Source organism: Rhea americana, unplaced genomic scaffold (genome assembly GCF_003343005.1).
Source record: "Rhea americana isolate MKP2758 unplaced genomic scaffold, rheAme1 scaffold_41, whole genome shotgun sequence".
Taxonomy (NCBI): domain Eukaryota; kingdom Metazoa; phylum Chordata; class Aves; order Rheiformes; family Rheidae; genus Rhea; species Rhea americana.
The window spans coordinates 706,333-734,210 of record NW_028186546.1 but is presented as its reverse complement, the minus strand read 5'-3'; the positions used below and the strand labels follow the sequence as shown (position 1 = coordinate 734,210).

At 43.2% G+C, this 27,878-nt stretch overlaps 1 protein-coding gene across 1 annotated transcript in view; it reads left to right on the top strand.

Moving 5' to 3' along the window:
- Window positions 1-24,070, top strand: part of ATRN (attractin) — a 133,227-nt gene extending 109,157 nt beyond the window's left edge. The window contains exons 27-29 of the mRNA XM_085314597.1: window positions 10,245-10,352; window positions 22,449-22,563; window positions 23,553-24,070. Coding sequence (XP_085170723.1) covers window positions 10,245-10,352; window positions 22,449-22,563; window positions 23,553-23,677 — 348 coding nt within the window. The 3' untranslated portion in view covers window positions 23,678-24,070. The remainder of the gene's footprint in view (window positions 1-10,244; window positions 10,353-22,448; window positions 22,564-23,552) is intronic.
- Window positions 24,071-27,878: the final 3,808 nt, after the last annotated feature.

Sequence of the window (27,878 nt, the reverse complement as noted above, 5' to 3'; positions counted from 1 at the left end):
GCTTTTGCGCTTCGGTAGATGCTACTGCCGAGGGAGGCAGAGCCCTGGATAATATACAAATATAACAGAGGTTAGGCTGGGCCACGAATGTGATTATTTACAGCAGTTGTCTTGTGCATTCTCTTTTCTCCTACGTAAAATGAGTAGCCAGGCTTTAGTTAAGTGAGTCCAGGTGTACTTCCTAAGTGGAGACGTCTGTACCAATCATCTGAGGTGGAGTATCATCTGCTAAGGGCTTGTAGGGTGAATTATGCCCATTCCCAATAGATCTCCCAAAGTTTTTGAAGTCATTTAAGTCTCTGAGGTTTTCCATATTCTCTGAAGGTAGGTAGATTTGGACTAGGATGTTTTCCTTCTCCCTTTCTTGGCAAAAATGGAAACTAGAGTCAGCATACTTCCCTGTTAGCTCCTGGGATAAAATGTTATCTAGGAAGATATAAGGAATATAGATGGAGAAACAAATATCATGCTCTTGAGCTCTGTTAAAATATCTTAGCAGTGGCTTAAATGAAAAATGTCTCTGGGGATGAAGTTACCTGGAGTCTGATGCGTCTTTTCAGAAATGAGTTAAAGGTGTCGGTCACTATTAGCATGTTTTAATCTTTTTAAACTTAATTTACAGGTGTAGCTAATTGACAGCCAGTTCGTTGTATTGTTCTCCTCCTGGAAGATTCCTGTCTTTGTGTATTATGTGCCGTTCATACCTGGAAAATGCATAGGAAATATATTAATGAAATGAGGAATTTTATTCCTCATTATATAGGCTGTCTTATTATATCAAAATTTACTAGAACTTTATTTCAGCATAAAACACCATAAATCTATCTTGTAGTTTGTAGGTCTCTGCCATTCCATTCTTCTTTGGTTAGAAATAGTTGTAAAATCTGAGGAAACCATTTTAAATCTTTGCTGTGCCATTTATTAGAGGTCTTGTATTAACAGAGACTGTCTCCAGAGACGAAAGACTACCCCAAAAGTCTTTGACTTTTTGGTAGTATGTAAGATGTTTCTATAGCTTCCAAAGCTTTTTATGTAGACTSTCAATAAATCCTTATTAGGGTTCCCTTTTAATGTTGGTAGATTAAAAAAAAAATGATTAATAGCAATTTCCTACACTGCAGGTTTTCAAGTGTCCRCATGATTTGCCCTCTTTAAGGATGGTTTTGAAGCGTGTGACTTTTAGTTTTCCCRTTCTTCCTTACTTTGGAAGTGGCCRTTCTTCGTTTTTCTCTATTACCCTTGCAGGAGCTTTGGGTGGAAGATCTAGTAATCAGAATTACTCARGCAATATGGCTTGGAATAGGCACTGCGAGAAGTGGTACAGCTGTGCTTAGCCTATCGGGTAGTGGGACGGGTTGGGGAAAATGTACAGCAGCATCATTTAGTTGAAACTAAATTAACTTATATTACTGCTTAGTGAGAAGAGAACAGGGGTCTGCAAATTGAGAGTCTGCCTCTGGATCTTGTAAGCTATGTGGAGATTAAAAGATCTTCCTTACGTTTTCTTTCTTACTATAGCTGATTCGCTTTGACGAGCTGTTTGCGCCTGTCRGTGCTGATGGTCCTCAGCCTTATGGCCAAAAGGTGACTTTTGGGTGCGCGAACGCGTAGTTCCAGCAAAACGAGCTCTGAGCAAAAGCGCAGGCCTTGCAGAGTACGAGACTCGACCTGAAGTGCAAATAGGAACAATTTGTGTCGTGATGGGCAGGGAGGAGATGGAAGAGTAAATTGTGTGTTTATTCCGTCTCCAGTGAGCACCATGTTTAAATACCTACAGGCGTCTTAAAGAGAGAAATGGAGATAAAAGGGCAGCTTTTATAGGAGGCTTAGGATGAAATGAGTGACATTAGGAAATAAGAATAGGAAATCTTTTCATCTTGTCTCTGGAAAAATGACACATTAAGACGTATCAAGGTGGTAATAGAGAATAACGCACAMTATACGAGACTGGCATTATAAATTTAAGATACCCATCTGCTGTTTTGAATTTGTTTGTCCTCTTTTTCTRTCTTAGCATCCAAATTTGAGTCTCTTCACCCTCAGCTGACTTCCTGCTCTTCCATTTCTTCCAAGAAATAGGTCCTGTTCGTATTTCCAGCGAGTGGAGCGTGGATAGCAGTGCACCCTGTGTACGTGAGGGTGAGCTGAGTCACTGTCTGTGCCTCATGTGCTGTTTTGGTAACATCAACACCAAGCACATACAGAAGTACCTAACTGTAGGTGTCTAGAACTGAATCCGACCTTTAACATCCATAAAACTGTCTGTATCTTGCCTCCATTTTTGGCCACGCTTTCCAGGACTGAACCTCTCTACTCTGTCTGCCCTGCCAAAACTTATTTAGGGTGGGTTTTGTGTAGTTGGTTACTGCAGGGATTATCCACTTTCTCCTTGACCTCATTACTAAACATCGTCTCCTTCACAAGTGCAGCATCACAAATGTAGCATCCCTTTTGTTTCCACTAGCTCTCTTTGCTTTAAGATCTCTGTGATTTAGCTTTGCCGGTCCCCATCTGTCTATGAACACTGAATACCGTTTAGGCAAGCGGCTCTCTGTATCCATTGTTAGGGCAAAGAATTTCCAAGGCAGTTTTTACTATATGTTATTTATTGCCCTGCCTCTCTTTCCGTCCCCTTCCAGTTCTCACCTGTTAGTATTTCATTCGCTTTGTGTCTTGTCTTTAAGAATCTGATTTAGGATATCCTTTGTTAAATAAAAGGATTCTGAATCCGGATGTCTTAAAACTGTAACCATAAATCAGGCTCTTCGTCGCAGCGTGGAGATTTCCAGCGGCGTTTTGGAAGGATCTGATATTGGTCCTGTACTAGAACGTGAAAGGTCAGGGTACAAATCTGTCCCGTTCATTAGCCCGTGTCTGATAGTGGGCAGACACAGCTGCTCAGGGAGAATATGAGAAACCAGATAAGCTGGCACAGAACTTCTCTGCTGTATTCCTCAAGCTCCCAGCAGGCAGTAATTTGGGTGTTTCTGGGCTGTTTTGCAATAGCATTCAGCATCTGTCAGTTGAGGGGAAAAAAAATACTAACCATTGGTGTAATTGTAGATAAAACACCAACTGGAGGAGTGAGAATCATCACAAGCAGATGACTTCTGCAGAAGTCTGGACTGGGGGGTCAGCAAACCCAATTGGGTCACTGTGGTGTCAAATGTAAGCCTATATGTGATACAAAACATTTAGAGTAGGCTTACTTCCAGCATACACATCCCACAAAATAGCCTGAAGCGATGGTTGCAGTAGTGATCTAAGAGCTGTATGTTACTGGATATGTAAGTGAAGTAATATATGAATGTAGTGTTAGTCTAAGGGGTAACATAGCAGGATATCTATAGGAATGCTGTGTCCACCTTGGTCTCAGCAACGTTCAGGACGTTGCAGATGGTTCAGAAAAATGCCGCAAGATTGATCTGGGAGATAAGGGACAGACTAAAGCATCACAAATTACTCAATTTATCCAAGAGAAAACACATCAAGAGTTAATAATGTGAACAAATGTCTGTGGGAAAAAAATCAGAGAAGATTCTTGRCAGTATAGAGGTCTTGTAAATAATTTATTAGAGGTATAACACCCCAGGTCTGGGACTGAGGGTAAAAGAATTAAAGAAATGCTTTTTTATTAGTTTTTTCTGTTTTTAATGGCTAGTTTAACAATGACAGCAATTTCTTTTAGAAAGATGGATGTCAAATTGGAATTTGAATGTGTTTCAAAGAGTCTTTCCTCTGTTGATCCAAGCAACATGTTTGTAGAAATCACGTGATGAGATACTGTGGCTTGTACTGTACAGGAGGTCAGATCAAATAATTGTAGCTTTTWTGGCTATCCCTAGATGTGAAAAATCCATGAATGGAACCAACTTGTAGTGACCTGTGGGCTTTTTCAAAGTACGGACGCTAAGTGCTCGCTGCAGTGATCTGTTTGGCTTTGGTCACCAACTGAAGGAAATTGCAACAGAAAAAAAGAGATGCCCAAAAGAGGAAAAAAAAAAATAACCGAGAAGATAAAAACTGACGAGAGATTCCAGCTTAGGGGGGAAATACATGGTCTGTTTTTGCTTGAGCGTACTCCTGTCAGTTCTGAGCCTAATTGAGTCACTTCGGGTTGAACTTGCAGATGACCCATTCCAGTTGACCATTTCTGTGTTGCATACCATGAATCAAGGTGGCAATGTCATGCTCAACTTCAGCACTCATCTGAGCACTCCTTACGTGGTCTTTTGGGGTGTTGCCACCTAAATTGGAAGCGCAGAGCTACAGCAGAGAATTAAGAAAGAAGGTGGAGCTATTTTAAATATCCCACAGAGAACCAGAGTCCAGTATTTTGGACAATGGTGTGATAGACTAGCACGAGGAGGAGTCAGCCTTAACTGTGTACGTAAGAGCTGTTGTAATTTCAGACTCCTGTGTCTTTCTCTGTGACCATAGGAATCAGTGGACGGATGTCTGATTTAGCTATTTGGAGAAATCAGTGAGAAAGTGTTGTATAATTATGCTAAAAGAGCTCTAGTCAATCAAAGGTGTGCTTCGCTATTGTGTAATTATCTGATATTGATATATTTTCTAGTCTACATGGACATTGGATATGGACTGTGCAGTTTTTTCTTTTTTAAAATATTTTACGAATGGTATCTAGTATTCTTATTAAAGGTCAATTTTCTGTGCCCTCCTACTGGGCATGATTATGATAAATAACTTACTTATCTTAATCAGCCCTGGATTAAATATGTTCTGTCATTCTGGCATGAGGCAAGTTCCCAGCAGCTTTGCTTTCTGGTTTGTTATAGTTTTGAAGTGTGGAAATGCCTGTTGAGAAGCATTTGAACATTAATTCCCTCCTCCTCTCTTTTTCAACATAGCCTGCAAAGTCGGTTACAAAACTAATTAGCCAGCATTAATATGTGCACTGCTCTAGGGGCTTAAAAACTTAATTTTCAGTGATGATGGAAGTGTCAGAGAAAATTGTTTGTTTGTTGACTTACATGAGAGTTAATATAATTGTAGCTAAATGCTTAATTCATTTATTTCTGAAACAGGGTGGCTCATCCTCATAGAGTATTTATATCTTAGATGTTTATGGTTTTTTGCTGCCTCTTTTTTATTTTGTAGGAAACTCCATTGATTTCTTCTCCTTCCCCTAAGGTAGCCAAGTAACTATAATGTAAAGCAAAGCTTTTCGCATCAGRATATATTTTATTTCCTATTAATGTCCAGCTGCTGCCTGACTACCAGTCAGCGCCGGCTTCTTAGCAGTGCAGTCCGGCATCGAAATACCCGTGTACCACTGCAGCCACCGGGACGTCARCCCCTGGTGTTTTGGAAGGACGAGCTCGCTGTCTGTCCCCTTGACCGCAGCGAAAGCACCACGACTCCAGCTAGCACGTTGCGAAGTCGGAGTTAATAAATCTTGCCACGAGAATTTTATTATCCTTTGTTGACGTATCTTCGGCGTAGGCAAGGAGACCTTTTGGCATTTGATTAGATTGCGTGTTTGATGTAGTGCGCTGAGCCTTTGAGGGGATGTGTAAGGGGACTGACTCACTCGAGCACTTTACGGAACTGACGGCGTTAAGAAAATTGGTCTGGAAGAAGGAGACGACTTTGTTTTGTTTTGGTGTCACCCTCAGTTTAGCCTTGGCTGGGGAGGGAGCTCACCAGGTTGCTGAATCCGTGTCGGAGAACAGCGTCTCTGGCGCTCTTCATGGGAGAGGTGYGTGGTTCTGCTTGATGCAGAAAACACCAAATAGTCTCTTCTGTCCTCAAATCTCTTTTTTTTCCCTCCCCTAAATATGTTAAATAATAGAATACAAATCAGTTTGTCTCCTTATCTTTACTTTTTCCCTCTCTCCAAGGCTGTTCTTTTCTTCTTCTGTTAAGACTCATTGTCATTTGGGAGATCTTARAGTTTTGGCCCATTCGACCAGGTTATCTTTACCATGCAGGCGAGATGGTGTGATCTAAAACACGCGGCTTATTTCAGAATATCCTAGCTCTTAACGCTGGCTGCGGACAGCATTGAGAACATGCCTGCTAATACCGCTTATCGATAACAGAGCGGAGCTTGGCGTTCTGCGGCGGTGCAGAAATAAAGCCGCAGAAAATCGGTTCAGWGGGAAGCTGGCCGTAGCTTTGGCTTTGCAGCGCCGTGCCAAATGCACAGGAACCTCAACGGCTACAACTGGAAACCCTCGGAGGATGATCGTTAATCACGCGTGTTGGATCAAAACGAAATACCAGGTAGCGTGCTCTGTGGAAGTCTCTGCAGCCGAAGGTCCTCTAAAWCCTCTCAAAAAGGTTACGTCTTCTGGCCGCACAGAATATTGCTGTACTTCTAAAAACGACGCTATAGAGATCTCAAAGGAGCTGAATTTCARCAATACTTTGAAGGCTTCAGTCTGCAAATTTCCTGACTAAAGGTATTAATGAGACTTGTCTCTCTTGCCTCTCTCCTTTTTTAAAATTTCACCTTCCTGGACATGGGCTAATGGTACAAGACGTTCCTAGTGGTATCTTGCTGGTGTTTCTTACTGTGGTATTAATATATCCTGTCCATCGGGAATAGCTCGCTTCCTGCCTTGYGGGATCCTCTTTGCTTCTCTTTTACTCTGCATTAAAATGAAAGGTTATAAATGCCCCTTTTTTAATTAGCATGCCCGTTTTTTTTCCCCCTCCTTGAATTGCCATTTTTTGGAAAAGTTGAAATGAAATACTCCTGTGGAAACTTGCCTTCGTTACACGTTACGGAAAGCTCTTTTGGTCAGCTTTCCAGAGCTGTAACCGAAATCCAAAGCGCGGGGCTTTCATCTAGAAAAATCRGCGTCCTTCCGTGCCTGAAGATACCGGAGGCCGATCCCGAAAGACGCCGGCGGCCYGTGCTCGTAAAACAGGCTCCGTCGGGGGCAGCGGGTTAGATTGATGGTAACAGAGTAGTTGCACAGAGACCGGTGACTGGTTTATCGCTGCGAACAGGATGGTCGAGCTCTCCGTGTCAGGAAGCGCGGCGTAGCTTGTATTAATCAATTAACCCGGCAACCCGCGCGGCTGTTTCTCTTCTGCGCGGGAGCCCGCGCCGTTGCAGGTTTCCCGGAATTCGCGTGCTTGTTTTCCCTCGCATCGGTAGCACGGTGTTCATCCCGGATTTGCCGTTACTCCGCGCGTACGGATTTAAAGAGCGCTGCTTTTCTGCAGCGTTTGCTCCTGGATCTGCACCTGCAGTCCCCGTGCGCTGAGATGAGCAACCACAGTTACCTTCCTTCTTCTTTTGCTTTTTTTTTTCTCCTTCCCTGCCCCTCCACCACGTCCTGTCGACATTATTTATTGTCAGGTACCATTAGCGTCTGGTTGCAGCAAAACCTTCGGGCTTTGTTTCAACTCTTCTCCTGCTGCGATTGCTTTGATTTGTAGTTCTTGAAAGGAGTTTTTCCTCCTGATAGTGGCAGCAGGAAAAAAAAAAAAAAAAAGCAAGCCATGCAAATGAAAGTTATGCAAGTTCTTATTTTAAGATGATGGTTACTTTGGTGCTAAATGCCCACGGTGCATTTCAGTACGCATTTTTTGGTGTGCTTTGATAGAAGGCTGTCAAATGTTATGTCTTTAAGATCTTTTTCAGACCTGAGTAGTTAACAGTATCCCAGGTTGTCCTATTAAGCGTGTGATCTAGAAACCAAAGCTTTGCTTGAAGGAGTGTTCAGGTTTGATTTCCTGTTTTTAAATCTCAGTARATCATTAGAAAGGGGATGGGCCACGTTCAGGGCTATCTTAACGGTGACTGCGACTGATTTCTAGTGACACACGCCGCATCTTGGCAAGGGAAATGCCACAACTTCTCCCTTACAGCCTGATAAATGTCTGTCGATYAGAAGTTTGACGGACTAAATAAATAGTGAAGAATATAGACAGGCACAGGTTAGACGTGCACGGTGTTTGCTGTGGGGGCAAAAGTGACTTCCTGGTTAAGGAGCAATTATTTCTCAAGTTTATTCTGATTTTTATAGTGAACTTGTTTGGTTATATCACTTTTGCTGCAGCAGGAACCAGCGTAAGGAAAAGGATATAATTCCTTGGGCCTTTGCTTGGTGAGTCATGGGGTGCTGGCGGAGGTGGACCTTTCYGGTTTTGCCCGGGCTTCCTGCTGCCTTTGCGGATCGGAAAACGAAGGCAGTAACGTCTCCATCAGCGCTGCTTTTCCCATCGCTGGTGTCTTAGCACTCAGAGGCAGCTCTGCTTTCAYGGCGCTGCTCAGGATTTTATTTCTTGAAGCTACTGTTGACTTCAGTAGGTGTCATGTTGCCGAATTGCACATTTTCCGTAGTAAACTAAACTTGCTTCAAAGAGCTAATAGCTTCTAGTTTGTAAGTCATCTGGACATCTTCATCAGGACAGCTTGTTCTTTGATTTTATAGCCATTAAACAAAGCGCTTTATGATAGCTGAAGGGGACAATTGCGGGAACAACAACCCGGCAATCTGTTTCACGCTTGCTTTAGTTTGCAATCTGCTAGGGTGCTTTAAATATGCTAAAACTCCTTGAGTTCTTTTGCCCAAGTGTGAGGTCCACGCAAGTTTGCTTGCAAATGCTTACTACATCTCCATTTGTGTGAATTTATTGGGGTTTTTTTTGTTTTTTGTTTTTTACTTTGTGACACTATCTACAATCTGCTCTGAAATACTTTTTTTTTTGATCTTTCAGAGATTAAGCAAAATTTTGTCTTTTGCTGAATTTCATGAAATTTTATGTTTTATTAGGCTGAGAATCCTAGAAGCTATAGACCCATCCAGGCTTAGCTATATTGGTGCTGTCATGCATCCCTGCCACCTGGCCTGATCTCCAGGATTAGAGAGAAGACATCTCAGTTTTCTACACACCAAAAAAAAAATTAAAAAAAAAAAAAAAGACTTTTGACAAAGAGAAGAATGCAGAAGGTTTATGAGTTCCAGAAAATAATGATATGCCTAGTTTTGCCCAAATGCTCTGGATAGCAACTTCTTCCTTCTTGTGTGCTGTTTGTCTTCCCTCGACAACTGGAAGCACAGTGGATTTTATGGTGTTTAGACTTTTTTTACTGCTATAAATAGTCAGATGGTGCTTGGAATGATCAAGTTACCCAGTCTTAAGAGGGAAAGGGGGCATTTGACAGTGTCTCAGTCTAGCTTAAAAAATAGATATAGCAAGTAGTGTTGCAGTTAAGTAGTGATGGTAAGTGGGTAATACTGTGAGCTCTGCAGCATGTCAGCTGAAGGGTTTAGTCAATACGCTGTACTTGAGGGAAGGAGTAGAAGCTTTTTTCTTTTTTTTTCTTTTTTTTCCTTTTTTTCCTTTTTTTCTTTTTTTCCCCCCCCCCTTCTTTTTTCTTTTTTTAACCAGATATGCGAGGAGGTATGTCTCTTCCCTTATTAAATAGGGGCAGGGAGTCACATCACAGTTGTTGCTTCTGGGAATTAGGGTTATGGCTTCTGCATCCAATTACTGGTTGCGCAGCTTGCTGTTAGCGTTAGGGATCAGCCACTGAAACCAAAGAAGAGCGTGTCCACAGCTAAAATGGAAATGCTCTTTCCAGCGTGGCCAGATAGAAGCRTCATTTCTCGTGTTGAAAGGGGAGCTGCAGCATCATGCTTAAAGTACCTTGATTGTACAGTAAAAGGCATCCTGTGTCACAAGRGCTTGCAGAGATTTACCTGGGAAAAGGTTTTAATAAAACGTATCACAGCAAGGACATGCCTGTAGCTCCTTGCACTTGCTGAATTCACAAAGGAAGCAAATGATAAAAAAGATGATTATTCAGTAACTGCAACATTTTGCAAGTGGTGTTATAAAAATACCAAACTTTTTCCTAAGGTAGTTAACTGCCAAATATTGATGATTTAATCTTAAATCTGTTCTTGCAAATCTTATGAAGTTGTTCTCATGCTGCAGAGACATGATGACCAGCAGCTAGTTTATCCCAGCTTGAGAAGTTACTGCTTCATGGAAACTTAAGCAGATGTGATTTACTTGGCAACCGATTTGGGCTAAGACAGTGTTGTTTAGCTCAAGTCGCAATAACTTGCTACACTGTTGTGATATGGTTGTCTACAATTATCTTTTCGTGCCCTTGAGCCTGTTAAAACACCAGGAGGTTCTTTTTCCACGTTCGTTGCTATCCCTTTGTTTGGGATAAAACCCCTCCAACGTGCATTCCCTGATTTTTGTGCTGAAACAACGTGGTGATAATATTTTTCTGTTTATTAAATTAGCAACTGCTACGTGAGATGCAACAGATGGCAAGTCGCCCCTTTGCCTCCATCAACGTTGCCTTAGAAACAGATGAGGAGCCGCCTGATCTAATTGGAGGAAGCATAAAGGTGAGAGCTGCTGTTTTAGGATGGTCCTTGCTGCAACTACTAGCCGATGCTCGTTTTAAAATGTGCTTAATGCAGAAATGCAAAGTCTGCTATTTGTTATGTGCCTATAAGAAACTATAGGTCTGGGAAAGCCATCAGATCTTGTTTTCACTTAATTTTATCCCTTCAGGTATGCCTTTACAACTTTGGGGTTTAGATAAAAGTTATATTGTTTGTAGAGTATGACATTTTTTTTGCTTGCCTTGTTAGTTTTTATGCCTTGTAATAGAGAAGAATGCAGTTTTACACAGCAGAACATTTGGCTAGAAATAGCTATAGGGGCTGCAAAAAGAAACCATTTTTCTGCGATCTCTCAAAGTAAAGACGAATATAATTGTCTGTGTCCTGTGACAGCATCAACATATTTCTTGGTATAAATACGTTCCAATGCATCTTGTGATGCACAAATAGCATGGGGAAACCGTTGTCTTACACGAAGTATGTTCTTGGACATAGCACGTAGTAGGTTTAAGAAAAACGTATTTAAAAGGAGAATAAAGAATCAAAAGATGTTTTTAGCATGTTTTCATGTTTTCACTAGTAGACCTGTGTGGTAAAAGTTAAGAACCTGAGACCCTTTCGTCCCAGGATGAATGATTTCTATGATTGCCCCCTATCCGAGTGTTCACAAATTAATCATTTTTACTTCTCTTTCTGAAGTCAGAATATTCTGTCCCCTTTTGCAGATGTGAACCCTGGTGGGTAGAGAAAAGAAAGCAAAATTTGCAAAAGCATCTATTAATTTGGATTGAATGACTGGACAAATGAGCTGATGTGGCCCTGGGGCCTTTCCCCTTGCAGGTTCTGGGTGACTCCACTCCCCTTGATTTCCATTTGAGTCCAGAGCCCTCCGTTTTCCTGAGGTTTCTCATTCCTGTATTTTGTTAGGGGGATGATACATATTGGAAATCATTAGCTGCTAATGGTTCACTGAGACCTCGTTTGAAATATGCACTTGTAAAATTGGGCTGTCGCCCAGCAAATTGGAATGAGCTTCCCTGCTCCGTCGGGGAGGACATGTGATGCATGTGGACGTTGCCATCAGGAYGGGGTGAGGCTGCCGTTTGGGACCGATGTTTCTGTGGGCAGTGGGGTATCTGTTTGGTGGATTTACTTGTTGACTTGAGCCTTTCAAGCTGTCAATTGAACAACTCTTGTGAGCACTAAAGCATTTTAAGGGATGTAGAGCAGCAATATACAGCGAAGATATAAATAGTGGAGGAGTAGTGTGACGGAYGGGCTTAATTTCATCAGGATAGGGTCAGTATACTTGTAATGATATTGCTTGCTTTCACCTGTTGACCTATTTAATATAGGTGCCACRCACTTAATTACAAATGTTCCTCTTGGTTTTGTTAGTCTGAGGAAAAACATTGACAGGTTGCTTGACTTTTCTGYAGGACAGCTCTTAAAACAGTAATGTTGAGGGAATAAGGTGAATAAGGTTACAAGCAGAATGAAAAGAAAGTCCTTGTAGAACTCAAAACAGAGTTTAAAAAGTCCTGGCTGCTATGAATTATTACAATTCTTCTGTAACTTTTTGCAGRCTTTACAGTCTGACCTAAATTGATAGTAGTGCGGCGGGAAGGAGGGATGGAGGAAGAGGAAAACTTTGTCTTGATATTTGCTTAAATGCAAAAACTAAGTGTCAGTGAGTTGAAAGCTGTATGAAACCAGCTGTCCTGCAGGCACTTCCCCTTTCCCTCTTTTCATTACTTAATTTTCTAGAAATAAGCTAACCAAAAGCACCTCTCCTGTAGAATTAGGCCAAAACAAAGCTGTCCCAAACTTTTTGCTCTCTTGGACAGTTTGATCCACAAAACTATAGAGAAGATAACAGCTTTGAATGATCTTAGTCCCTGACTGGAGTGTTATTTTTCTTCTTGTTCAGCTTGCAATGCGTCCTCTGCTTTGTTTGCTTTCTCCTCTTTACCTCTCTGCTTTTTGTTTTCTTCTCAGTTTCTTCTTTGATTAGAGAAATGTTGAACTCCCGCTTTTGAAGTGTTTCCATAGATAGCAGTGCAGACAGGGTTTCATCTTTCTCTTGCTTGCAACTGAATTTCCTTGCTTGCCTGCGCTTTCCATATCTCTCTTGTCTGACCTCCTGAAGTTACTCAAGGAGTGATGGAGAAGCTGCTTTTAAGCATAATGAGCAAGACCGTGGACAGATGTCCTTGTTTTTCAGATCCAGAAATTGCTAGCAACTGCTAATTATCCTCTCAGCTGATACGTCAGCGAAGCAGTTCATACAAACATTTCTTAATCCACTTCAGGGAGAGGTGAAACAATCTAATTCCGACAAAGAGCAAAAAGCATTTACAGTATCCTGAAGTCAATTAGGGAGCATTCAGGTGGGCTGTTGTGCCAGCAAGTAAGGTATCTACTGATGGACCTGCGTGCAAAACAAGGATGCTTTTCCAATGACAAGGAGAGTAGCTAAAATTTCAGATTTTTTTTTCTTAGTTGTACCTTGCAAAATTTGGGTGGGGAAGGAAATACGTTTTAAAATAATAATCTGGAGTCCTTCAGCAAAGTTGAATTAGCCTGGAGAAGAGAGGAAGRGAAGGATGCTGGTGGCTTGTGGGGAACTTGGGGAATGACCCTTTTGAGATGATGCAGGCTGTTGGACGCCGCGTGGAAATGAATGTCATTACAAAGGAAAATGTAGTCTGGTTATGGGGTCAGCTTCTGGAGTTTTGTTTCTCCAGCCTTTTCCACTTGCATGGGATAAAAACTCTTAGCAGGAGGGAGATGCAGGAAGATGGGCTGGACTGATTTGGATGTGGATTTTCATTTTCTTTCTTATTTTACATCTGTTCTGCTTTATCTGTTTATTTTTTCCTTAATTGTTAGCCAAGGAGAGAGTGAAGAGAAATGTCACTAAGCTGTTGGACTGTAAGCCAGTAGCTCTACCATTTGTTGTGTCAATAATTTGAAAGCATTTCATTTTTATACAAGAAATCCAGACTTGTTATCATAAATGCATTGATGTTTTTCTTTCCCCATGTGAATCAAAGCCTTTGTTTAATAACAAATGTATTGGAGGGTTACAAAGGAGAAGTGGGAAATGGGATGCCTTGTGTGCAAGAGATTAATTCCCTTTTCCATTGTGCGTAGCCAGTTGGCAGCCAGTGTCAAGCTAGTTCCATCCTAAGCTAATGTTTTCCAGCTGGACAGTATTAGAACCATGTTTTCAATTAGTATTTTTCCTGGGGTACTTAGAAGTAATAGAAAGTGATTTACCTGCAGGGAAGCTATTCATATTAGTCTGCAGCTAGGCAACACATAACTAGCTGCTTTGGTTTATTTCCTATTCAACAAATACCTGGTGGATCACAAAACTACTGCTAAATTTACTTAGTTATTACAAAATCCATTGGCTTTTCTCTGCGGCTTTTTGAGAGTTCGGATGCGCTGCATGGTGCGCTTTCCTAAGAATATTTAATGTCCCTGTGTGTGTGGGACTCGTGCAAGTGTCTGAGCCTGAGTTACCTCTACAGGCTTTTTTAGGTCTTGTCATCTAATTGATATTGATTCTTGTCCCCGTGGTGATTTTTAGAAGAAGCTTTTCTGGAAGTTGGAAAAATTATGATTTTGACGCTGATTTCTGGTTATCTTCAAGTTGGTAACAGCTGAAACTAATGCTTGCACATTCCTGGGGAAAACATACATGCAGAAGTACTTAGCTTGAGCAAACACCTCCAGGATCAACAATAAAATAGTTGCAATAGAAACATTTATCCTTAAGTCGGACAAAATTGTCCTGGAAGCTTTCAGAGGATTTGAAAAATACCCTCATAAAACAGAGGATTTGCCTTGCAGGGATGACCTGCAGAGTGTTTAGGGCTGACCTGTAGTGTTTAGGGATTCAACGTGAGAAACCAGTGCTAAGGAATGACTAGCTTTGCATCCATGATCGACAGGCTGTCCACATTTGTAGCTGCCTAAACAAATGAGAGACGTATTTGGTTAGGAAAATTCATTCTGAAGTTCATTCAGCATGTGGAGTGGAGTGGGTAGGGAATCTCACAGACTTACATGCTCTGTCAGCTTATGTTTCACATTTGAGTGGAGCCCTTGTGAGATTCGTGTTACTTCACCAGGCAGTTGCAACCATCAGCAATGAGAAGAAGAGTGAGTAGCTGGAAGTCTTACACCGAAGCGAGGTATATTTTGGGGAAGCTGTAGGGAGAACATTGACATTAAGGGTCATTTGAAATGAAGCATCATCCAGCTCCATCACTTCTGCAGTGTGACTTCTATGTTTTTACGTTTAGTTCTGAGCTCTACCATGATAGGCGCTTTTATGCAATGAGAGAAGGTCTTTGAAGAGCAGCTAAGGACCAAGGAACTGGTAGTGCTTTGGGCTCTGTTACACTGTTTTGGTTGTCCTGCTTGGCAACTCTTCTGTCCCCTTGCTTCATAGGTTATTAACCCATTACTACTCCAGCAGATGTGTTGATAGACCCACTTCTGTGGCCCGCTACTGTCCCAACCCACTTCACTTGAAAGCAGTCATATTGGCGTAAGCGTGCCAGTCTCTAAGTATTCTCCATGGCCAGTTGAGCTGAATTGGGAGCTCTTATGCCAGCAGGCAGGTTTGAAAGGAYGGCAGACTTTAAAACAGTCATGAGCTGTGACATAAAAGAAGTCTTAAGTAGAAATTGCCATGCTGTTGAGTAGCATTGGAGGGGRTTGGAGCAAGTTAGGACTTTTCAAAGGTGATACAAGCAAGCCGAATTGGAGAGGTGTCCTTTGGAGAGCCTCAAAAGGACGTGTGGAGGAACCCACAATAAGAAGCGGYGTCCCTGCGCACCCTTTACATTTGGGGTTAATTCTGCTGGTGCCACTCCGCTTCCTAATCCGTAGCAAACAGATCGATGCCCTCTGAGGAGGTGCTGTGCTGTATGGAGCTACCCATGGGAGGAAGGGAGCCGTTAACTGCACAGCTGAGGCGCGTAAAACCGATTTGAATTTGGTATCTTTGGGCAATGATCTGTGCTGCGAAAGCAACAAAAAACACCTCGTATAACCTTCACCTAATGAATTATTTCCAGGTAACTCATTTTATGTTTGGGGTTTTTTTTGTTGTTTTGGGCTTTTTTTTTTCTGCTGCAAAATTACATGCCTTGGGAAAACTGCAGCCACTTTCACGTGCATAGTAAATATTTGGAAGGAGCCTATCTTGAGATCACCCAGGCCATTTGTTAAGCCCACCTCACRTTTGGGGAATCTTTGGCCGATAATTGGGTTGAGATTTAACTACTCTTTACATTTGAAAATGAAAGTTTTCAGCAGAATGGGCTGTGATTTTAGCTGATAAAGAGGAATTTGCTGCGGGGAGAGGAAACGGTGCAAAGCTTCCCACCAAAGGGGGAGCAGTGTTTAAGCTCCTTTTTTTCCTCTGGCACAGATGAATGTGTCTCTGATTGAAATACTAATCATTCTAGGAGTTTCTCAAAAACATTTTAGGGCACCTATTTGCATTCCTTTATGCTAAGTCRTTGATTTGTGCATCTAGTGTTTGCAGTCTTTATCCGAGTGTCCTGCTGCTCTCTTCACTTGCACTTTTTCMTGTGGAGAAAAAATTAAAAGTAGTCAAATGGTTGAAAAGACCAACCAAAAGAATTCTGCCTTTTCACTCGTCCAAAATGAAAATAAATTTCCACCCTCGGCCGTATATATTTCGCCCGGCTTTTAGACYCGTGGCCTTGTCCATCCCATCTCCTCCCTGAGGCATCGGCAGGGAATGGAAAGAGAAACGCGAGCGTCGGCTGACGTGAGTGGAAACACTGAAAGCGATGGCATGAAATGTTACCGTTTCAGGGTGAGTGGTTTTGAAATGCAAACTTGCCTATCAAAAGCTTTTCCTTCCCGTGGAGCCCGGGCGCACGTGTGGCTGCTTCGACAGCGCACGCTTTCGACGTAGACCGCGGCTGTCAGGCGCAGCCCGTTCCCCAGCCCCTGCATCAGTCCTAAGGTAGATATCACAGACAAGGTAAATACCAGGTTTTAATCTAGGCTCATTTACCGCAAATTGTTGCGGGATGCTCTTTCGTCTCMGTCTTGGAGGATGCACGTATTGCCCTGGCAATATGATTTTTAAAACTTAGTATTATTTTTTTTTAATAGCAAATTACTTGCAACTTATTTTACAAATGTTCAGTCAGCTATTAGTGGCACAAATTAAAAACTTGCAAGTGGAATTTCATCCTTATTCTACACAGTTAAATTGTTTGAAGAAGTGAAATCAAATAATAAAGTTAAACTGTTTCGATAATGTGCCTCCTCTCCTCGACCATAATATTTTTGCTTTACTTTAATTTCTTTACTGGAAATTGAAAACCATGYAAAAGTTGTTTGATCAAACCACAGAAATATGTTTTCTTCTAAGGGGAAAAAAGTCTCTATAGTATTTTTTTAATACATTTTGAAAAGCAAGGCTTGAAATGTGTTAYAGAACCCAAATAAAATTGATGTGTTTTTTAAATTACACAGAATATTTATTGTTCTAGTTATTAGTTTTATGTGACATTGTTAACCTTAAGAGGCGTTGAATGTAAGCTGCATAAATAGAAATAATTAGGTGAAATAAAAAACATGCAGATTGAACGTGGCACAAGGCAACTTGATTGTCAAGTGCATTAGGCTGTGAAATCAGCTCCCAAGGGAGTTGATGGTACGTGCCACACCTGGGTCGCTCAGAAATAGCCCAAAGTACTGGGAAACACACTGTTTTTGTAGAAAATACTGCTGTAGGAGGTGGACTAATTGGATGACCTAATAGGCCTCTTACTGCTTTTAACTTCGATAATTGTTCGAGCTTCCCACATATTAAGTACATATCAAAACACATAAACAACTGAAATTGCTCCGTTTTTTTAAAAAATGTTGGTTTTGGCCAATAAAGTCGTTTGTGGAAAGTTGCGGAAACCGGATTTTTCACTACCTCCGAGAACAACAGGGTTGTGTCACCACTTAATAAAATGCTAACTTTAYATGTTCAGCCCCCAAGAGGGGGTTYGCGGTTTCTGAGCACTGCCTGATGCAGAACTCGTGACCGCGCTCCCCGGTTGAAAGCCAAGCGCTGCGGCACACCTTCCTCGCGATGCACGTTGCCCGTGAGAGGTGCGCTTAAATAAGCGTGCAATGCACTGAGAGATTTTTGCTATTTTTTTTTTCCCAGTCTTTGCTTGACATTTGCGCTACTCCGGCTCCTTGGGTTGTTTTTCAGCAGTTTTTCCGTTGTCGGTTGCTCTGCTGCCGTGGGTGAGCAATGGAAATCCACCGCAGGAGAGAGGTTTAGGTTTTCAGCTGGGCAAAACTGTCACTCCAGAGTACTCACACCATTTCTTTTAAGGACAAGGAGTAGCTTTAGGGAAAAGGACCTGGGCTGATAGACCGAGGTGGGGGCTGCGGTCGCCTGTTCGTAGCCCGGATGCATCCACGGCGATGCAGCTCCCGCTTCGCTGCCCTCCATCCTGGTGGTGACCAGAAAGGAGCCGGACTCCTGGCTACAACTTTTGCTTGTCGAGGACGCGGCTCCTTTCTGAGGGGCTGTCGGACGGCATTTGGCCGGCACGAGCTGACCCCGTCCCCTGAAGAGGGGATGCTTGTGTCCCGTTAGCCGCCGTCGGTGGCCCCCCCGGTCCACCGGCTGGGCTGTCTCTCGCCCCTCTGTCCCTGCTCCCCGTGTGGCGTCCGGGCTTTTCAGGCACTGGGCGAAGCAGTCGGCGTGTGCCAAGTGGCTGAGGGATGCACTTGATTTGCATAGATTTGAATAATGTGTACTTTATTGTGCTATTCAGCCTTCAATAAAAAGGAATGGCTTATGTAATTCTACAGTGGATTTATCCAAGCRCTCCAAATGAAGGTCTCTGGCAGAGGCTGGTTTTAACCCTCTGAAGAAAGATGCTACAAAGTTGGAACATCTGTGTCATTTTTTTTTTTTAATGGACAATTAGAAGCCAACTGCCAGACTTCACAAGCAGTTGCAATCTCCAGAGAGAAGACCTGATCTTTGGTTCCTGAGTCCTCTCTGAASCCAGGTGTGGAAAAGCAGCTGGGATCTGCAAGGAGAGCATGCAGAAGCCCAGCGCTAGCAGGGGCAGCCGGCTGCAGGGGTGGGGAACAGAAGGAAGGCAGGAGCTCTTCTCGGGTCTCCCCATGAAACAGAAACATGTTGAAGCCTTCTGGCTTCTTCATTAGCTGCTTTTCTATGTGTACAGTGGTAGCACCTACCTAGGTCGCATTCAGACATGAGTAATCATGTGTTGGGCCAATGACAAGGCCAACGTGCAGGTTTTGCCCAGTGYGGGTGAGAGCTGCAATCAAGATGTCCATTAAGCTGTTACTTGAAGTATCCATGTGTTTGTCTCCRTGTCCCTACGGTCCCCAGGCTCCGAAGCGGGGTTGCTCTGTATCTCGTCGAGGTCTCAGATGCCCTTTGCTGTTGACTGATTTCTGGCTTGCATCGAATTGGGCGTTCCTGTCGCTTGGCGCGTGAGTCATTTCATCAGGCTGGGCTTTGCCTTTTGGTCCAGCTCGCACAAGCACGGAGATGAGATGCGCTATGAGTCACAGTTCAAAAAGCCGGTGCCTGAACTGCCGCTGTCAAAAACAAATTTTCAGGACTTTATTCTATATGCTGTTTTGCCTGTTATTAACTGCTGTTTGTCTCAGAAAAGCAGTTGGCTTTGGRCACTAGTCCATTCCCCCCTCCTCCCTTCTAGATCTAAGATGAGGATTAGCTGAAACAAGGTGATGTTGTCCTTAGCGTATGCTTTCCAAATTAGCCTGCAACTGGCAGATTTTGGATGCATCATCAGAGAAATTGTATGTCCTTGGTTTGCATGATTAATAGAAACAAAAGCCTCCATGCAGTGAAATACTACCTTTTTCTTTTTTCRAACTAAAACTCAGCCCTTCTGAAGAGGTTGACGAGGGAAAGGAGGAATCGCAGAGCTAYGTCCTCTGCTTCTGCCCATCCACGGATCGATTACTTAGATTAAAAATTCATTGCAGCGTGAGGGTTGGACTCATCCCTGTGAAATAACGTGGAACTTGAGGTAGCTGCATGTGGCYGGGGTCTCTGCTGTCTCTCGTGCAGGGGACAGCACTGGGTACCTGCTTATATTAGGTACTTTCAACACCAGTGACACAGGTGGAGGAGCTCTTCCTGGGTCACAGTGGGATCACGAGAGTAGAGGGGAAGAAAACATGTGACCCTGAGTAATGAAATAAAAATAAAAATCCTATAGAAGATGAAAGATCATGCCCGTAGAGACTAATAACAAGTTTCTGCTACAAGCTTGAGGGTTCATTAGTTGGAAAGGGCAGAGGAGGAGAAAGGACCCTGCTTGGAGCTGGGAGATGAGCTGAATTACCTTCAAAGTCCCGTCCAGCTCTGACTGCCGGCTGCGTAATGCGCCTTATTTTCTCTTGCCTTTTTAGGACATGCAGGAGAATAAGGATGATGTGAGGAGGCTTGAAGTGCTGCACGCCTCTCTCATCCCTTGTGGCCCAGAGCAGTGGGAGAGGTGCAGAGAGGGACCATTGGGACGCCTGGCGAACGGAGCGCTTCTGCGCGGAGGAGAGATCAAGAGCTTTGCTCGTGCAGATAAGCCAAGCGAAGGCCAGGGTGTCGAGCAGGGTGTAGCCCGGGGAGGGAGCGAAAGTGCAGAAGAACTTGAGCTGGCTGAATAAATTTAGGTGGGAAGGAAATTAGGTTAAAAGAAAGTTCCTGGTCTCAGAGCAGCGCGATTTGGAAGCGGTGAGTCTCCGGAAAGGTCCGGTAGAGGTGACGGCACAGGCGGAAAGCGCAGCTGCTTTTGAAGCAGAGCGTCAGTGTTTYCGGCGCTAGCGCAGGGCCGGATTCGGCGGCCGCGCGTCCCCGCGTGCTGGCTGCGGGAAGGCGAGCGTGCCGCTGAGCGAAGCGCGAGGTTGCGGTTGAGCCGCGTGGCGTTCCGTGTYTTGCGCTGGAGGACGGGGCAGGGTCGCAGAAACGTTCTCGTTAAACCGGGAGGAGTTTAAAGAGAATGCATTAAAGTGAGGTTATGGGAGATAACCTCTTCCTGGCTCTTCCTTCATGCTGTTTTCCCCCCTCACCACCACTCTGCTGTCCTACACTCTCGGTCTTTGCTCACTTTYGTCAGTGCTTGTTCTAACACCAAATTCCTGTTTCCTTAGAGCGGAGTAAGCAGCGTAGCTGGCTGTCTCTGAGCGGAAATAAACCTTGTGCTGGGTGCATCCTCCCAGTCGTAAGCTGGAAGTCTGCGCGCTGTATTTCTGCGGTTGCCTTCCCTGTGCTCTCTCCATTACCCCTGGTAATTGAGTCGCTGGTGGAATATAGCACAAGGGGATGCTTGGTTGCTTCGTGGGAAAAGAATTATTTTGAGTTTGCTCCCTTTGCTAGGGGTGGAGAGACGGTGTAGAAAGCTGCAGTCATAAACAAGGCAGGCTGCAGCTTTATTGTTATAGTCTGTAGCATGCGTATTTATCTACCTTGCACAGACTAACAAATCGTTGTTGCAATCATTATGGTAAATATGAGATATGGAAACAGTTTTAACTTTCATTTTGCTTGCTGTCATCTCTTTTTTTTTTTTCCTTTTTTATTGAGCAGCAGTAATTTAATCGCRTTTGTTTGACTCCTGTTCCTCTTTTTCCATGTTTTGGGTTGTATTGAGTTTCTGTTGTGCGGTTAAGTACAGCAGCACAATCTTATGCCTAATGAAAAAAGCAATAATTATTTCATTAATACCAGAGTGCAGTTTGTCCATAACCAACAAGAAATTAGAAAGCACTGAGTGTGTTGGATAAAGTAGTTTTTCTAAGCTCTTTGGCTTATGTGAAACAGAAGGAGGCGGCGGCACTCCGTCGTACCTGTGCTCATAGACTTGCATTCTCAGCTGCGTGGTGGGACATCCTACAAAAATATTGGGCGTAACTGTGTGGGGTCAGGGCCTGACTCGGGTAAGAGTACAGTTTAGTTTCCGTGCTGTGCTGTTGGCTTTTGAAATGCCATTGAGCATGTCACCTCTTTTTTTTTATTTTGTCTTTCTACTAGCACACGCCACGAAAYTTACTGTTGGTCGTTCAGATGAAGTCTTTGCTATTAATGAAGAATACGGTGGGGTGGAGGCGGGGGTGATTTTGTTGGACATTGAAGGTGCCCGTTCCCACCGATGCCCTGGAGGGGAAGGTGTCGGGCTGCCCGTCGCGTCTTTATAGYTGGCAGTGCGCATTTCATCTGAAAATCTTTTGTGCTCATGTTCGTAACGTGAGTGTGAAATGTCCATATTCAAAGTAAACAGGCTTCAGTAATGCCTGTAGAATAATCGCCCTTAAGGTAAGACCCACGTCACTAAAACCTGATGCAGAGCCACAGCCCACTGATCCTTCCAGGCCGATCCTCTACTTTCCAATTTAAAAAATTACAGTGTACTCCAGTACACCGAAGAATGTTGTCCAGAGCGATCTGGGAGGCCACTGGAGACGGAGCATAGTCCTTTGGTGGATAACAGAAATGAAGATGAAATTGGGGGGCGAAACAGCTTGAAGCTAACGAGAATGAAACAGAGGACGGTTTGGGGGTAAACGTTCTGCACGGCGTTAAGGCATACGGTGCTGTGAAGGTGTCATGTGGCGTTAAACTCTTGAAATGGAAGTAGAACTGTGAAATTACAGCAGTCTTGTCCACCAATATTTGTGATATGCTGCCAATGCTTTTGAAGATAGCAGCTTAATCCCATTGTTTAGCTTAAGCTGCTCCTTCATTTTTGAATTGCAGGAGAAATGCAAGCCATGTGCCATGCTTGCCTTTTTTAACAGCGAGATTTTATTAAGTAAATGTGTTTTTTTTATGATGACTAGGATTTTGATTGTTAATAACATTTGTTTTAGTTGTGCTAGCTATGTGCTGGCCACTCGCCAAGCGCAGAAACGTGGTTCATGCCCTGAAGCTTGTACAATCTGAAAGAGATGAAGCTGGGGGAAGAGGGAGGGTGTAACACGCTGTCTAACATTTGTTCCTCTTTCTTTCTTTCCTTGCTGCAGACTGTACCAAAGCCTATAGCGCTGGAGCCCTGCTTTGGTAACAAAGCCGCGGTTCTCTCTGTATTTGTGCGGTTGCCCCGAGGACTTGGGGGTATACCACCACCTGGACAGTCAGGTGAGGAACGTTACTGTCTCTCTTGGCTCAGTGTTAACTTTTGTGCTCCTTCCTCAACATTAGAGATCGACGTTACAGCTTCGGTCTTAATCCTGCGGTAAGAGGTACACTTCAGCTTGTGTGGATGTGCTCAAATTATTTTAAAGTAGCTCGCTTGAGTACATTTGCCTGCACATCTGACGTCTGGATTACAACTTTATGTTATGGGGGGAAGGGGGGAGGAAAGGGGACCTGGTATGGACAAGAGTTCTCAATAAGCATGTGTAAAAGTAACTTGTCTCCCAGTGTATTCCCTTCTTTCCTAGCTCCATCTATGGAGAGAGACCCAATCCTTCCAAAGCATCCGTGATCTGCTTTCAGTAGCTCCAGACAGTAGTTTTCTCTGTCCAGCTTAAGGTCTCCCCTGTTCCCAGCCCCTCTCACTTAACCTTTCTTACARGGAGACATCATCTCCTGGGCAGTTTGTGATGTAACTGGAGTTTCTCCAGATCCTGCTGAGCATGGTGGAGCAGAAGGTCTTAAAAGAGCATTAGYTGAGTTTGAGATGAGGTGGTTTGGTTGGGAGCTATATTGAGCTAAACCCTGGGTGGCCAGTGGTGGTTTGCCTATGGGTATGCTAGGAGGAGACTGCAGAGAGGGCTGATGTCTGGGAAGTGTGGTGAAACCTCCATGCACAGGTGCTTCGAGGATTTATTCCAGCCCATCTACTGGTGCAGATAAAGACTCCTACCTTGAATATCATGAGTTTCATGTCCCTTAATTCCTCCAGCTTTTATTTCCAACCTTTTTTTTTTCACTGCAGTTGCTTTCAACAGAGCGTGCAGTGTTTAAAAGCTTCTAGAGTTTAATTTTTGAACCAAAATGCTTTTCTTGTTTGGTTGGTTTGTAAGAACAACTCAAAGAATGATGCTTGTTCTGTGRCTTGGAGGGATCTTCTCAGCTGTGGCGGGAGCGTTTCTTTCTGTGACCGTTTTGTTCTGTTGCTCCAGGTCTTGCAGTGGCCAGTGCACTGGTGGACATTTCACAACAGATGCCAATTGCCTACAAAGAGAAATCGGGTGCAATACGAAATCGGAAACAGCAGCCCCCTGCACAGCCAGGAACCTGTATTTGATGCATGGACATCAGAAACTGTATAGGGTTTTAAACAAAATGGAAAAGTAACACCGAGGAGGAGGAGGAGGATTTTTCAAGTTGTGTCACAAGAGACTAGAAGCAGTCRGAGAAACACAGCTTCCTTGAACCCAACCTTTTCTCTCATCTACGTGATAGTTGGCTTTATTTGACAGCTGCTCCACTTAAGTTTTACTGACACGTGGCTTCAGATTGCTCCTTTGTTTTCTTCAAGTTTAAAGTGAAATGATTTTATTGCAGGTCCGGTAACATCCGATCCACCTCCATTCATGGTCAGTGTAAATAGAACAGTAGTCCAATATGAATGACACTCAGGTTTATACATGGAAAGTGCTTTGTAGTTCATGTATTTATCAAATTGTACAAAAAAAAAGATGCAGTGTTTACAGGTGTCAGCTCTCAACACATAAACACTACTATTAATCTTCAAAGCATCTTCATCCTTTGTTTTCATTTAATGTATATGTTTATTTCCACATTATTTAAATGGATCTCTCTTCCAGATACAGTTTTTCTGTAGTCATTATGGTCCAGAACATCAGGCAGGTAAAAGCTAGGGTGATACAGAGGTTGATGTTGCATGTTGCTCAGACCAAATGTAACACCTGTAGAAGTTTTGAAGGACTCAGTGTTTACATAGTCTTAACCTACTTGGAGTACACCACACACAAGTGCCTAGACTTGAACAGATCTAGGGAGTGAGGAGACTACTACATATGTTTCTTTTTTCTTTCTTTTTTTTTTCTTTTACATAATTATGTTCATTTTAAAAGAATATGTATGTAGTCACCCAAGGCAATCTGTGCTCTTTGTAATGTATCACGTGCAGTCAGGGGAAAATGGCATTTTCCTGACTGAGAAATACTCAACCAGGTGGAAATATCTGGAGGGAAAGTAGAACTGAGTTTCAGTATCTCGTAAGAAAACTCCTGGTTTCACCAGCGCTCTTAATAGAAGCAGTTTGTGTTCCAGGCCAGATATATTATATTTCTTCTGAGTTTCTCTGCCCATCTGACCTCTTTTCCTTCCCCTTGCCCTCAGACCGTTCTTCTGGACAAGAACTGAGCTGTGCCAGTAGTCGAAGGTGCTGCTCTTCAGCAATAAAATTTACTCCGTCTCCTTGCAGGGTGTAAAAAAGCAACACTCCAGGTGCCAGATCATCTGAGGATCAAGAAAAATTAAAAAAAGCAAGCAGAGCAGCTTCATTTGGCCACAAGTTTGAATTCTAAATGGTGAATTCTGGATATTTCCCCTTCAGGTTAGACTGCCGTTGAAGAAGGTGGCTTGTCGGTGAAGGGAAGTGGCTTGGAAACAGCAAAGAAAGTCTTGGCCTCTGGGGGACGTGTCGGACGCTTTCTGAAGTGTCCGGTTGGTTGGAATTAGGTTTTGATTCTCGAGGTCGGCCTTAGCCCGTAGGCCTGTGCGTGCCGCTGCCCGGCATCGCTGCCGGTTGCRGAAGCCGGGCGGTTAGCTGAGAGGCCACGCGGTGCCGTGCCGTGGCCGTGCAAGGTTGTGGCGTTGAAGCTGGCCGAAAGATGTTCTGCTAAGGTGCCAAACGAGGCATGTAATTGCTGCTTAATCACTGCAAGTTCGGTTTCATRCAGGTCGCTGAGTCGTTGGCCTCGAAAGAGGGCGTCTAGTATTTATTAAATGGAAAAATAGCAGGTTGAGGGACGCCAAGGGAAGTGCTTTTTGCCATATAGCACCCTTTTCCAAAGCGAAACTGAAGTACCTGCATCTTTTTTAATGCACATTTAGGTGATCCGTCACATATCAGCCACTCATTCCTTCTGCATTGGGTGTGTTTTTTTTTTTTTTTTTTTTTTTGGTGCATGGTTTGTTTTTTGTAAGGTGTAGTCAAGCCAAAGTGTTTTCTTGGGGGACCAAGTTTTTGTAGGGGTACAGTTTTTAGGTGGTTTGGTTTGGGGATTTTTTTTTGGTGTTTTGGAGAACCTTTTTTGAAGTGTGGTATCACAAGAGAGACGTAAAGAGCGGCGCGTGTCTGCGCAGCGGCGATGCAGGAGAGCCTGCTGCTTTAACGACCCTGGCGGGTTATAGTTCTGATCTGATGTATCTTTTAACAAATACAACACAACTGCAGAGAAAAAAATACTGTGAAAAATGCATTTCTCTCTCTATACATGTATTTTTATTCCCCAATCTGTTTCTAAAGCAGAAGCTTATATGCCCTCTGGGGAAGGCACGTCAAAGGAGGGAATGGGCCGAGCTCTGGTTCTTAGAATGAAGGATTTTAGTCAATTAAACTTTAGACGATGCACAGATTACCTCAGACAGATTCATCTCCGCGAAAGATTTTGTAACTTCTTAAGTGTATAGGGCTAACCTGACTAGGCTGTACCAGAGAAATAATACTGGATTCAAATTCCTCCCTTATTAGTGCTCTGCGTATTTTGAGTTCTGATGCGCAGCCTCGCGCTTGGAGGTATCGTTTCTTGCTTCCCCAACACTTTTTTGGGGAGGAAAACTGCCAACCCAGATTCAGAAAACTCTTGCGCTTAAGTCTCCATATTCAGGGCAGCACTTAAGCAGGTGCTTAAGCAGGTTTTCCGGAACGGAAAGGACTTTTGGAATAAGAGGCCCTGTGAGGAGAATCTGGTTTTTTTTTGTTTTTTTTTTTTTTTAACATTTAACAAAAATACGTGTTTGTGCCCCCAGAGCGCTGGATCATCTGGTCCTCAAAGACGTCCCCTGGAGCTCGAGCCACAAAAGAGCTGAGCGCCAGCAATTCGAAACTCTGCAGTTTAGCAGAGCCTCCCCCCCCCCCAAAAAAAAAAAAACATAAATAGGGGAGCAAGACTTATTTATATAAATAAACCAAAACGGCTCCTTTAGGATGTAGTTCTGCTCTGCATCTTATCTCCATACTGATGAGGGAAAAAAGAGAAGTCTCATACATATCTCTGCTGCAAACAGTTTCATCCCAGCTTCAAGGTAAAACAGGAAAACCACGAACGGTGGGAGTGGATGGAGGGAGGAATTGCTGGTGGTTTGGCACCAAGCCGATATCAAAAGTGAAGGATTTGTGGGTTTATTTYGCTGGAGGTTGGCGTGCGGGGGGGAAGAGCAACCTTATTTCATGGGAGAATCTGTAAATAAATGAAAAATAACACACCGATTTTGCACTTGTACATAAACTATACAGTAGTGTGCAGAACATTGAAAGATTTAAAGTGTATATAAACCAGAAAAATATTGAATGTATTTTTGATGCATTTTAAATGATGTATGAGTTTTGTCTTAATAACTTCTTCATATGATGAGCATTAGATAACTTTCCAGAGCTTTAAAGAAACATCAAATTATATTCCTGATATCTTGCAGTATAAAGCAGGGAGGCATAACTTGACTTTTATGTATTCAAATGCGTTTCACTTAAATGTATAAGCAAAGTAAAATATGGCTCTTCCATTTGAAAGGAAAAAAAAAACACTTGAAAAGAGGTAATAAATGTACTTAAAGTAGTCATTACTTGGGGGTTTAAGTCAGCAGTTTAAGCCTCTATCATTAAGATTGTGCCAGTGATTTCCATTCAGGATCGCTTTTTGCCAGAGTTTATAACTGGTTGCAGTTCAGTGTTCAAGGTCTCAGCCCTCAGAGCATTTTTATTCTTTGAGAGCAGCCTTTTCAAAAAGGGGGGGGGAAAAATATCCCTAAATGTTGCGTTCTTCTTATTCTAGAAAGCAGCAGTGCCATTGCATCTCCAAATAACGTACTTTTTTTCTTTTTTTTCCTTTTCTTTTTTTTTTTCCTGTTCACCGTGGTCCGTGTTTTTAGCCCAGACTTGTCCCTGGATTGTTGTAGCCTGAGCGTAGCCGCGAGGCGGGTCGGTGCGTTGGGTACGGGAAGGTTTATGGGATGCAGCTTTGAGTCATTGCCGCGCTCTCTAGGTTTCCAGTGTGCTGYGTTAAAAATGCCAAAATAAAGCTTTGCGTGATGGGGTAATGCCTGTTATCACCGTGAAGTCCTCGTGAATAAGGTACCAGAATCTGATGGCGTGGTGCCGTTAGGGAACGACCGGCTGCACAGAGCCCCTCGTGGCGGATACGCGCTTCCTTAGCCGTAGTTTTCCTACTAAATATTTGCTCGGACACGCTGGCAGTGATTTTGAGTTGAATTCACGCTTTTTCCGTTGATAGGTGCTTAAAGGAGATAAGTTTCCC